The sequence below is a fragment of the Myotis lucifugus genome, unplaced genomic scaffold, assembly GCF_000147115.1.
Source record: "Myotis lucifugus unplaced genomic scaffold, Myoluc2.0 scaffold_246, whole genome shotgun sequence".
Lineage (NCBI taxonomy): Eukaryota > Metazoa > Chordata > Mammalia > Chiroptera > Vespertilionidae > Myotis > Myotis lucifugus.
In genome coordinates, this window is record NW_005871294.1 from 261,003 (window position 1) to 272,297 (window position 11,295).

The 11,295-nt window shown below is 51.2% G+C and overlaps 2 protein-coding genes across 5 annotated transcripts in view; both read left to right on the forward strand.

Moving 5' to 3' along the window:
- The first annotated feature begins 260 nt into the window (after positions 1-260).
- Positions 261-7,082, forward strand: FANCG (Fanconi anemia complementation group G). 3 transcript variants are annotated; one of them, XM_006098720.3, is made up of 15 exons: positions 264-1,076; positions 1,162-1,283; positions 1,488-1,578; positions 2,008-2,139; positions 2,379-2,581; positions 3,250-3,385; positions 3,527-3,657; positions 3,754-3,900; positions 4,033-4,184; positions 4,832-4,898; positions 5,145-5,434; positions 5,588-5,634; positions 5,830-5,985; positions 6,413-6,536; positions 6,693-7,082. In XM_006098720.3, exons 2-15 carry the CDS (start codon positions 1,188-1,190, stop codon positions 6,796-6,798), a joined length of 1,878 nt encoding a protein of 625 aa, XP_006098782.1. In that variant the 5' UTR covers positions 264-1,076; positions 1,162-1,187; the 3' UTR covers positions 6,799-7,082. The 3 variants fall into 3 exon arrangements, with proteins under 3 accessions (XP_023618217.1, XP_006098782.1, XP_014319809.1); XM_014464323.2 differs by having other exon boundaries at positions 1,172-1,283; XM_023762449.1 differs by lacking the exon at positions 6,413-6,536 and having other exon boundaries at positions 261-1,076; positions 1,172-1,283.
- Positions 7,083-8,386: 1,304 nt separating this feature from the next.
- Positions 8,387-11,295, forward strand: part of VCP (valosin containing protein) — a 16,372-nt gene continuing 13,463 nt past the window's right edge. The window contains exon 1 of one of the 2 annotated variants that reach the window (XM_006098722.3): positions 8,387-8,778. In XM_006098722.3, the coding sequence (XP_006098784.1) occupies positions 8,762-8,778 (17 nt within the window). In that variant the 5' untranslated portion in view covers positions 8,387-8,761. The remainder of the gene's footprint in view (positions 8,779-11,295) is intronic. The other variant, XM_023762448.1, reaches the window with a different exon arrangement.

The window sequence follows — 11,295 nt, forward strand, 5'->3', positions numbered from 1 at the left end:
TTTTTTTCTGCCTGCTTTAAAATGCTTCAAGTAAGTCTTTTTATTATAGAGCTTTGAGAGTTACATGTTGTGGATACAAGTCCATTATGAAATGTATGGTTTGCAAACCATTTTTTACCACTTTGTGGTTGTATTTTCTTTCTTTTTAAAAATGTATTTTGATTGATTTCTGAGAGGGAGAGGGAGAGAGAGAGAAACATCAATGATGTGAGAGAATCATTGATCAGCTGCCTCCTGCACACCCCACACTGGGGATGGAGCCCACAACCCAGGCATGTGTCCTTGACCAGAATCGGACCATGACCTTCTGGTTTATAGACAGAAGCTCAACCACTGAGCCACGTGGGCCGGGCTGTGGTTGAATTTTCTTGATGGTGTCTTTGTAGCATAAGCGTTTTTCATTTTAATGAAGTCCAACCTACCCATTTTGAGTTGATTTTATGTGAGGTAATGGTCGCAGTTGTTTTTTGTTTGTTGCACCCGGATATCCAAGTCTCCTGGCTCCATTTGCTGAAAGGATTGGGCAGGTACTATACCTGTGAGCAGCAGTGCAGGCTGCACAAACAGGGCCAGGGCGCGCTGCCAGCAGGCAGCCTGCAGGCGGTCGAGCCGACTGTGGTGAGGGTGTTGATGCTCCATGGTGAACAGAAAAAGGATGGCCCGATTACCCAGGGCCTCGGTCTCCTGTCGGTTCCTTTTGGAGACACTTGCTTCCGGGCCAAACTTTTCTAGCTTCTCTCGGCGGTACTACAATTCCCAGAATGCATCGCACGGCCTGCCCTCCCCGGAGGGCGGGGAAACCATAGACCTGGAAGTGTGGCTGTGAGGGAGGCGCTGAGCCCGCGGGCTCTGTTTTCAATATCGATTTCTTAAAGCCTGGGCTCGAGAGTCCAGCTGGTGGAACGGCGAGCGGTAGAACTCCGCTCTGAGACACGCCTCCGGCTCCCGGCCCGCCTCTGCCTTCCTCACTGGCGTGTCCGGATCGTTTCTTTTTCGAGTTTCCCGCGGGGGAGTGTACCTCGGAGACAACCAACAGCAGCTGAGAGTCTTGCCGGCCCGGCCAACTGGAGGCGAGGGTGAGAGCCGGCGGGCCGCGAGGAGGGTGCACGGCCCTCCCCCTCGGGTGGGGGCTTCGGTGGGGACAGGCTTACCCTTTCTCAGCCCTCTCCAGGTCTCCGGGCTCAGCCATGTCCCGTCAGACCCCTCTGGGCTCCTCAGTGCCACAAGCCAGCTGCCTGGACCTGTGGAGGGAAAAGAATGACCAGCTAGTTCGACAGGCCAAGGTAACGTGGTTGCTTGGATCTCGCTTTGCAGCCCCAAAATACCAGAAAGAGGGTTTGCTGTGGACTTACCCCAGCCAATGGGGAGGGGGTGAGCTTGACTTCCTCCTAAAGCCAGAAATGACTGGAGAATGACGCCCCTTGCCACTGCTGCAGGGGTAGAGGAAATGGCTTATTCTCCGTGACGCTACACCCCATGTTTGGCAGGTGGCTCAGGACTTGGGTCTGTCTCCGAGGCGACAGCAATTGGCTCAAGATGCGCTGGAAGGGCTCAGAGGACTCCTCCAGAGTCTGCAGGGTAAGCAGGGTCCTCTTCAGGATGGTCAGTTCAAACCGCCCCCCCCCCACTCCCCCACTCCTGTCCCCGCAACCCACACACTCCTGCCCCTCCACAGCCAGAGACCTCTTCACCATTTCTGGGATTGAGGCGATTATTCAGGATGGGGGGGGGGGGCTGTTTAAGGTACACACAGGGAGTGGATGTCTTTGTACAAGTGAATCTCCTGGCTACACACACACACACACACACACACCAGCAGCAGCATTTGAAGACATGGTTCCCAGAATGGTCTAATCTGGAGAACTTTTTGCCCTTTCCAAACTCTGTCCAAGGAGTCTTTTCTTTTTTAAAGGGTGCATTCTTCATTGAGGCCATTTGGTTGAGGTGGGGTGTTTAGGGACTCTTTTATGGGGGAGCAGCCTGTGAGACCAGCATTTGTTGCTCTAGGACTCCCTGCAGCTGTTCTTGTTCTCCCCTTGGAATTGACGGTCATCTGCAACTTCATTACCCTGAGGGCAAGCCTGGCCCAGGGTTTCACTGAGGACCAGGCACAGGATATCCAAAGGGGCCTGGAGAGAGGTGAGGGCCAGAGAATGTCTCCCATGCCCCTGCCAGCCTCAGTCTGGGTTTAAGTCCTTGCAAGGGGGATGGGAGGAGCAACATAATCTGCCACCTCCATGAAGAGAGATGCCCTTCTCTGATCTTCCATGTGCTCCTCAGACCAGGAACACCTTTGTGGTCTTTGGACTCCTGTATAAAAGAGAAGCCAGAGATGAGGTCCTATCTCAGCTGTGTGTGTGTGTGTGTGTACTCTATAGTGCTGGAGACCCAGAAACAGGTGGGGCCCAGGCTGGAATGTGGGCTCAGGGGCCTGTGGAACTCCGTCCTCCATGCTTCCTCCCTTCTGCCGGAGCTGCTCCCTGCCCTTCACCACCTGGCTGGCCTGCAGGCTGCCCTTTGGCTGAGCACTGACCATCTTGGGGACCTGACCTTGCTGCTGCAGACCCTGAATGGCAGCCAGGTAATTTGGGAAGTGACCTGGATCTACGGGATTTTTCCTTCCTCCCACTCCTCCCAGCTGTAGTAGGATCATTTTGTGCTGGAAAGGCTGCTATGTTCTCTCAAGGAATCTTAGGTGACCTTCCTCTGGTTGGTCGCTCATTGGAGGGATTCTCTTGGGAGCATTTTAAAAGTAGTTTATGTCCTGCAAGGTAGCTCAGTTGGTTGGAGCGGCATCCTGATGCACCAAGGTTGCGGGTTTATTCCCTGGTCAGGGCACATACAAGAGTCAGCCAATAAATACATAAATGGGCGGAAAAACAAATAGATGTTTCCCTCTCTCTCTCTCTCTTCCTCTCTTTCTAAAAAAAATCAATAAAAAAACACACTTAATAATCTTAGGTGGTGGTAGGGTTCTCATGTCCTTGCAGAAGTCACTTCCCAGTCTTTTCATCAGTAATTCAAACATGGTCCTTGCCCCGTGTCCTCACGGGCTTATCCTGAGTGAGGAGGTACTCTAGAATAGATGATCATTGGTTTTTCTTCCTCCCTTTATCCTTTCCCCACAACTATCTCTTAGAATTGGGGGAACAGGATCAGAAGGACCCTTGAATTCAAGGTCCAGCCAGGGTAGACTGAAACAGAAAAAGAAATAGTTACAGACTTGGATCCTCTTTGGTCCTCTCCCAGAATGGGTCCTCTGAGGATCTGCTGCTCCATCTAAAAACTTGGAGCCCCCCAGCTAAGGAATCAGATGACCCATTGACCCTGCAGGATGCCCAAGGCTTGAGGGATATCCTTCTGACAGCATTTGCCTATCGCCAAGGTCAGCAGTCTCATTCCTTCCTCCCCATTCCCCATCTTAAGGGGTCTCTAGCCTCATGACTTTCCTGTCATGTTCTATATATAAGTCTATTTAATTCGTGTCTTATGGGCCTCTCTAAGCTCACACCCTGATTGCTCTCAGGCCTCCAGGAGCTGATCGTAGGAAACCTGCCCAGGGCACTGATCAGCCTGCATGAAGCAGCCTCAGGTCTATGCCCACGGCCTGTGTTGGTCCAGGTGTACACAATGTTGGGGACCTGTCTCCGAAAGATGGTAAAGAAAGTGCTAGGGTGGGTTGGGGAAACCATGGGTGTTATGGACAGCTTTTTTCTTTGTGAGGGTGGCTGAGGCTTGCGTCTTCTCCTCTAGGGCAATCCACAGAGAGCTCTGCTCTACTTGATTGCAGCCCTGAAGGGGGGATTAATCTGTGGTCCCCCGCTTCTGGAGGCCTCTAGGCTGTATCAGCAACTGGGGAACACAGCAGCAGAGCTGGAGAGTCTGGAGCTTCTGGTTGAGGTAAGGAACTATTCCAGTTGAAGATATGGGGCTTGCTGGGGTGCTTGTGTGAGGCAATTAATCAAGGTATAAGTGGAAGGAAGCATGGCTTCGAAAGATTATAGATATACTTTCTTATTTTGTCTCTTTCAGGCCTTGAGTGTCACTCCTAGCTCTGAAGTCCCCCATTTTCTTATTGAGGTAGAGCTGCTACTCCCACAACCTGACCCAGCCTCACCCCTTCACTGTGGCACACTGAGCCAGGTCAAACATCTGCTAGCAAGCCGATGTCTACAGACGGGAAGGTGAGGTCCTGCCTTGCTCACACGAGCTCCTCTTCCCACTGTTAAAGCATCCTTTAGTTCGACAGGCCAAGGTAACGTGGTTGCTTGGATCTCGCTTTGCAGCCCCAAAATACAAACAGGGCTAGGGCGCGCTGCCAGCAGGGATGGGGAGTGGGTGGTCTTGTGGCTCCAACCTTGACTCAGTTTCTCTTCTTGTGAGTCAGAGGGATGAATGAATCAGTGGCAGGACCTAGGTCCCCACTCCTCAACATCCTGCCTTGCCACTGGACCTGAACTCTTCTCCCAGACACTAACCTGTATATTATTATTTTTTAAATTTTTTGTACATGTTTATCTTTTTTTTATTCTTTATTGTTGAAAGTTTTACATATGTCTCCTTCCCCCCCCCCACTGACCTCTCTCTGCCCACTCCCGTCCCCCAGCATATGCCCCCACCCCTCTATTGTCTGTGTACTAACCTGTATTTTTAAAACTCTGAAGTGTCCTCCCAAATCCATTCTGTAAGTAGGGTATATCCATACTGAGTCAAGGTTGGAGCCACAAGACCACCCACTCCCCAGGACCCTTGAGCATCCCTCCCTTAGCTAGGAGTCTTTGGAGGTCCCTGCAAGGATCTAATGTAAGGCTCATGGGTTATGACTCCTCAGGACAGAGGATGCAGTAGAGCATTATTTGGACCTACTGGCCCTGTTGTTGGATGGCTGGGAGCCAAAGGTGAGTATATCTTCAAGGTTCTCTACAGTTGGGGTGGGGAAAGAGTTGGAGTCTCCTTTGGAATAGAGCAGGATTTCTGTTTTGTGTTTTTTCCTCTGCTGTTCTGTCTGTCCAGTCTAGGGGGTAGAGGGGGCAGACCAGGAAGGCTTCCCAGAACAGGGGATCCAGGGCAGCAAGCAATGGGTGGTTTCCATGTGGTACCAGAGGTTGGGGGTGGTGGCTCACTGCATCTTTCTCCCACCCCAGTTTTCTCCACCTCCCTGCCCCCGAGGGCCGTGTATGCCTGAGATATTCTTGGAGGCAGCAGCAGCACTGATCCAGGCAGGCCAAGCTCAGGATGCTTTAACCATATGTGAGGAGCTGCTGAGCCGTACATCATCTCTGCTTCCAAAAATGCCCTGGCTGTGGAAAGATGCCAGAAAAGGAACCAAGGAGTCACCACACTGCCCACCCTGGGTCTCTGCCACCTACCTGCTTCAGGGACAAGCATGGATGCAACTAGGGGACCCAAAACAAGCAATTAGTGAATTTAGCCGGTGAGCCCAGGAAGCCAACCAGGGGGCCCTAGGGGAAGTGTGGAGGGATAATTTTCTGATTGGGACTTGAACTGGTGAGCTCCATTCTTACCTCTTCACCCCAGAGTTTCTGAGCTTGACTCCTCTTTACCACTGTTCTATGTCCCACTTCAGGTGCCTTGAGCTGCTCTTCCGGTACATACCTAAGGATAAAGAGCAAGGTAATCTAGACTCAGTTTTCCTCTTCCCTCCTGAAAGTGGTCGTAGTGGATATCAGTTCCCTTTACATGTGACCCAGCCCAACAGGAGATTTAAGAGAAAGAGACTCCGGACACAAGAAGAGATAGAGGGGACTTGGGGTTTTAGTTAGTAACTTCGTGGCTGGTAACACACTTCTTGACTTTGGGGATCCCCAGGGCCTGCTTCCAACTGTGAACAGGGGTGTCTGTCAGATGTGGCACTACAACAGCTTCGGGCAGCTGCCCTGATTAGTCGTGGACTAGAATGGGTGGCCAGTGGCCAGGATACCAAAGCACTACAGGACTTCCTCCTCAGTGTGCAGGTGTGCCCAGGTATGTATATTTGCATGACGTCAGCTATGCATAGATGCACAAGGATGTAAAGGCTCATGAGGGAGGTAGTGAGTGATGTTCCTAGATAGGAGGGGTGAATGGGATTGTGCTGTATATAACTAGGGATATACACAGACGTACACAAGACATATACAAGTGTGTATGAAGGCCTCTAAGAGTTCCCAGTCTTCCCAATGTCCTCAGACACAAAGACAATGATGGTGTTGGGCAGGAGCAGAATTAGTTGAGCCCTTTATCCTGGGCGGGCAGTGCTTAGGGGTAGGAATGATTGGGAATAATCTCCTGGTTTAGTATGTGACTGTAGGCAAGACAGTTCCCTGCTTTATGCCTCAGTTTCCCCTTTCATAAAATGATGCCTAAGACTGGGTCAAGTTCTAAGATTCTGTATTCTGGGGTGGGACTACAGGTAATGGAGACGCTTCATTTCACCTGCTTCAGACTCTAAGGAGGCTGGATCGGAGGGATGAGGCCACTGCTCTTTGGCGGAGGCTGGAGGCCCAAACTAAGTTGCCACAGGAGAATGCTACATGGTGAGGATGAGGCCTGCTGGCTTGGGTCTAGGAGCAGTTGGTGTCCTGGAATCCTTGGGCCTATTGGGGTGGGTGGTGGTGAATGAAAGGGAGGGAGGGGCTACCCAACCTTCCACCTATCCTTTACTCTTAGGCCTCACCCTTCTTGCTCTCCAGGTCTCTCCCCCTGTACCTTGAAACCTGTTTGAGCTGGATTCGTCCTCCTGACCGTGAAACCCTTCTTGAAGATTTTCGGACATCTCTGCTGGAGCCTTGTGACTAGTAGCTGCCAAGATTAAAAGAATCTGAGCTGGGTCCCCGGTGGGCCATCTTTCCGTGGGGAGGGCTTTCTGCTTTACCATCCTTGGGGAATGTGTTTGGAGATGACCATTCCTATATAAGTCCAGCTTTTGAAAGGTTGGTGATATGCCTGAAAAAAATTTTTGGCCTAGTTATTGCCATCTGGTTCCAGAGAAACCTCTCCCCGCAACAAGGCATTGACTTTGCTCATAGCACCTTTCCCCCTGTTTCCCCTTTTCTTGTGTTGAGTAAAATCTCATATCTATCTCTTGTCTGCCTACTACATATACTACATACACAGCTGTCTGGTTCATTTGAGTGCTGGTTGTCTAAGGTGCCATCTCCCAACATCATCTACCTTATGACTTGAGGACTGGGGTAGAAGAAAGGGCTAGAGCAGGGGTCCTCAAACTTTTTAAACAGAGGGCCAGTTCACTGTCCCTCAGACCATTGGAGGGCCGGGCTATAGTTTAAAAAAAAACTATGAACAAATTCCCATGCACACTGCACATATCTTATTTTGAAGTAAAAAAACAAAACGGGAACAAATACAATATTTGTATTTGCATGTGGCCCGCGGGCCGTAGTTTGAGGACCCCTGGGCTAGGGGAATGCTTACTTAGAAAGCAGACTTTAGCCCTTTCTATTGCCTAAAAGCAAAGCCCCAAGCCACAACATCCTGTGTGAGCTGACAGAATGAGTGGAGGTGGGTCTGGAAGGTGGTCTAGGCAGGCCTTCCATGACAAGGGCAGGTATTTGATTCTTAGAGGGGAGAGACAAGCAAACCTGAGTCTCTCAGAGTGACTTCCCACCCCTTCCTTAATCCCAAATTCTAGGAATTTGAGAGTAGACTGCCTCAGTCAAATGTGTCTGAAGGATGAATCAAGTTAACGAGCTACCAAAACTGCCTGTTGAATATAGTCAGGGCTAGCTGGTATTTTGGGCCCAAAGACTTCAACTCAGCATGCAACTTTCTTGTTGCTTCAGGCTCTCTTGAATCTGCTGTGTTCTTTGGTAGCCTTTTGACCTCTCTCTGGACTGGGTGCCCTCCATCCTCAAATCATTAATATTAATACCCAGTGGTAAGAGGAAGAGTGTACCTCCAAGCCCCAAAGAACTGTAACGCCTCGGGACTAGCGTTTACCAGAGGGTGCAATGACTAAAATAGAGTGGTTTGAGAGCTGCAGTGCTAGTTAAAAAGGGTCCAGAGTAGGGGTGGCCTGAGTTAGCATTTTGAAGGAGCAAGGAGAAGGGTTAGGGTGAATCCTCATTTTGGAAGAAGACAGATGTGTAGGTTAATACTACAATAATACCAGACTAATACAAGGGTTCAATCCATTGTGCCAGGTTTTTCCAGCAGGATAAACTCAGGAGCCAATGAGCTGGAGCCAAGTGGGAGAGTCCGCCTCTAAGAGATTGAACACTCCTTCCGCCAGTCGAGCTGGTCCCATTCCTTTTGTTGATTGGTGGAGAATACCAATCCGTCGAGGAAGCGTAGCGTTGCAGCCAATTGACGTGGCGATGCATACTTGAGGCGGGAGCCAGGCCAAAGCGAATTTTCTGATTGGCTCTGGTCCGTGGGTTGCTGGGGAGAGGCGCCGAGAGGCGGGCGGGAGTCCCTAGGGCAGGCGCTGATTGGCTGAGGTGAGCGTACCTCTTCTTCCGATGATTCGGCTCTTCTCGGCTCAGTCTCAGTGAAGCGTCTGTAGCCGTCGTTCCAGTCGTCGCTGCCGCTGCCTCCTCGCGGATCAGGAGCCAACGTCTCCTGCCCGCCCACCGCACGGGTGCCGCTGGGAGGAAGCGACAGGGAGGCTGCCTGCGGGTTTGTCGCCGCTGCTCGCCACCCCGCCCGGGAGAGCCGAGCCCTGGTCCAGACGGTCTCCTGCCACCCCTCGTAGCCGTTACCCTTGGGCTGCCACAGCCGCCGGCCGGGAGAGGCACGCGCCATGGCCTCCGGAGCTGAGTGAGTGTGTGTGCGCGTGCCCGCCCGCTCGCCGCGGGGGCGCGCACCGGGGGGCCCCTCAGCGCTGGGTAGGCCCGGCTGGGCCTGGCCGTGGGCGCGTCTAAGAGGTGGAGACCGGGAAAGAGGGAGACATGGAAGGAAGGAGACGAGGGGACGGGAGCGAAGGAGGAGCCGGCTGGGCCACGCTACGCACCCGTGCGCCCCCTAGGCGGGGTTTGCGTTGGGCCCGGGTCGGGGCCTGGGCCAGATCGTGCTGTGTCATGCAGGCCCGGCCGACCTGATTGTCTCCCTTGGAACGGCCATGCGGGCCCAGTGAGGTCTGCGGGCCCACGCTGCCGGCGCGGAGCCCTGGGGCCTTGAGCGCCCCCGACCCCCCTGCGACTCGGCCTACCACCCGCGGAAGGCCTTTGGTGCCGGGAGAGAGCAGGCCCCAACGCCCTCTCTGGGCCCGGTGGGCGTGGACTTTGGGCCCCGGGAAGGCCTTCGGAGCCGGCGCCGGAGGCGGAGGCCGGAGCGGGGTTGGCCCGGCGAGCTCAGGGCAGCTCTCGGCACTTGGGAGCCGAGTCCGCCCGGGCCGCGGTTAGCATCCTGCGCCCCCGGAGTAGCGAGGGGGAGAGTGGGCCCTGCGTTTCGCTTCTGGCCTTGCTCACCGGAGAAAGCTTGAGTCAGTTTCCCTTAATGGCATGAAATAGGCGCGGGGAGAAAGGCACTTTTTTCTTTCTTTACTATATATTGCAAAACGTTCGAATATGAGTTCGTCTTTTCTAGGCCTTCCTAGATTTCAGCCTTCGTGGTGTGTGTGTAGGTTAGAGTTGCTCTAACTCTCCCCAAACACACGGTTTCCGCACCCCCAAATCTGCTGTGTTGAGAAATCCTGGGCCCTGCACCCGGAGGAAAGCATCAGATAAAACCTGGCCCTCTGTCCACTGAATTTAGAATCAAGAGCTTTACTTACTGGGGGGAAGGCAGGAGACACTGCCATCCTATGGAAACCCCTCTATGCAAATCACCTTCCTGATTCAAAAAGACTTTTTGTTTTTGGTGTGTTCCTTTATTTTCGAGTTTCTGAATCTAGATGAAGTATTACTCAGTCATCTATTTAAAAGGTCCACTTAGTAATACTTAAAATTTACGTTATCCAGTCGTTTGTTTTCAAAACTAAAAATCCAAAATGATTGGAACCTGGCAGCAGAGATGGTTTCTAATCCCTAGGTCATCGTCTTGATGACTCGAACCTGAACTCCCTCCAAGTCTGTGGTCCTTTGGGATTCTGGAAAGGGCCTGACTCATGCAGAAGACAATAGGTGGTGTCTCCAAAGAGCCTCCAGGACTGCTGTTGGGTGATGTTCAGGCTGAATTCTCTCTTTTAGACCTTCCTTTTATCTCAGTAGATAGATGTGGGATTAAAGATCTTTATCTTAAGATGGGTGGGGAACCATTTTTCTGTCAACAGCTATTTGGATGTTTATAGTATCATTTCTGGGCCATACAAAATTACTACCTGAAAGATTAGTCTGCTATATTTGGTCAAACGTTTAATTAACTCACCCCTAATGCCTTGGCCGTGCCAGACCAAATGATTTCTTGGGCCTTATGGCCCTCAGGCCGGATGTTCCCCATCCCTGTTAAGGGAAGAGTATACCACTCATCTCCAATGCCAGGGTCCGGAATGGTAGGCAGATTGGAGGTATTTTTAGAATGTAGCCTTGGGTTAAAACACAAACCGATGATTAGAGGCAACAGTATTTTTTTTTCCAGTACCAGTTCTATAGGTTAAGCAGGAAGATGGGCAGCCCTTGGAGGGTATTTTGAAGTGTGAGGGAGAATTGATGGGTCTAAATTGCCCTCAGATGTCACATTGACCATGGTTGCCCTCCAGGGTGTTGATAAGGATTGGGAAAATTGGTCTACTCTGCAGCTTATGCCCAAAGTGCCACACTTTCGGGTTTGGGGAGGCAAGTTTAAGCCTAGGAACTCCACTCTTGGAAACTAGTTTAAAGGTGATGATTAAAGATGCAACCTGTGTAAGAGGATCAGCAGAAAATTTGCAGTTGTATTAGAGAATGGGATTTGTATTTCTCTTGGGTATATCAGGACCAAAATATGTAAAAACCCCCTAACTCCACAGCAGGTATTCTGGAGCATAGGGATCTCTTTCCTTGCAAGTTGTGAAGACATTTCTAATAGGCATACTATTTTGTCTTGTTTTGTTGACTGATAAGTCCCTGGATCCCAGAACAGTGCCTGGCATATAATACATATACTCCTTAATTTGTTGAATGGAGAAATAATCCATGGAAGACATTCTTTTTTATGTATTTCTTCACTTCCTCCATTATCTGGTCTCCCTATTAGTAAGGCCCATGTTTTCTTGAGCCTTACTAAGAGGAGGTAGTTCTTCAAAGGGGGAGAGCCCACCAAATTGAGTTAGTGAAGGCTGGAGATAAGCTAGTTAAAAAGTTGGTGTCCAGCAAGTAAGTGAAACTGGACAGTATTATTTTTTGTTTATCCTCACCC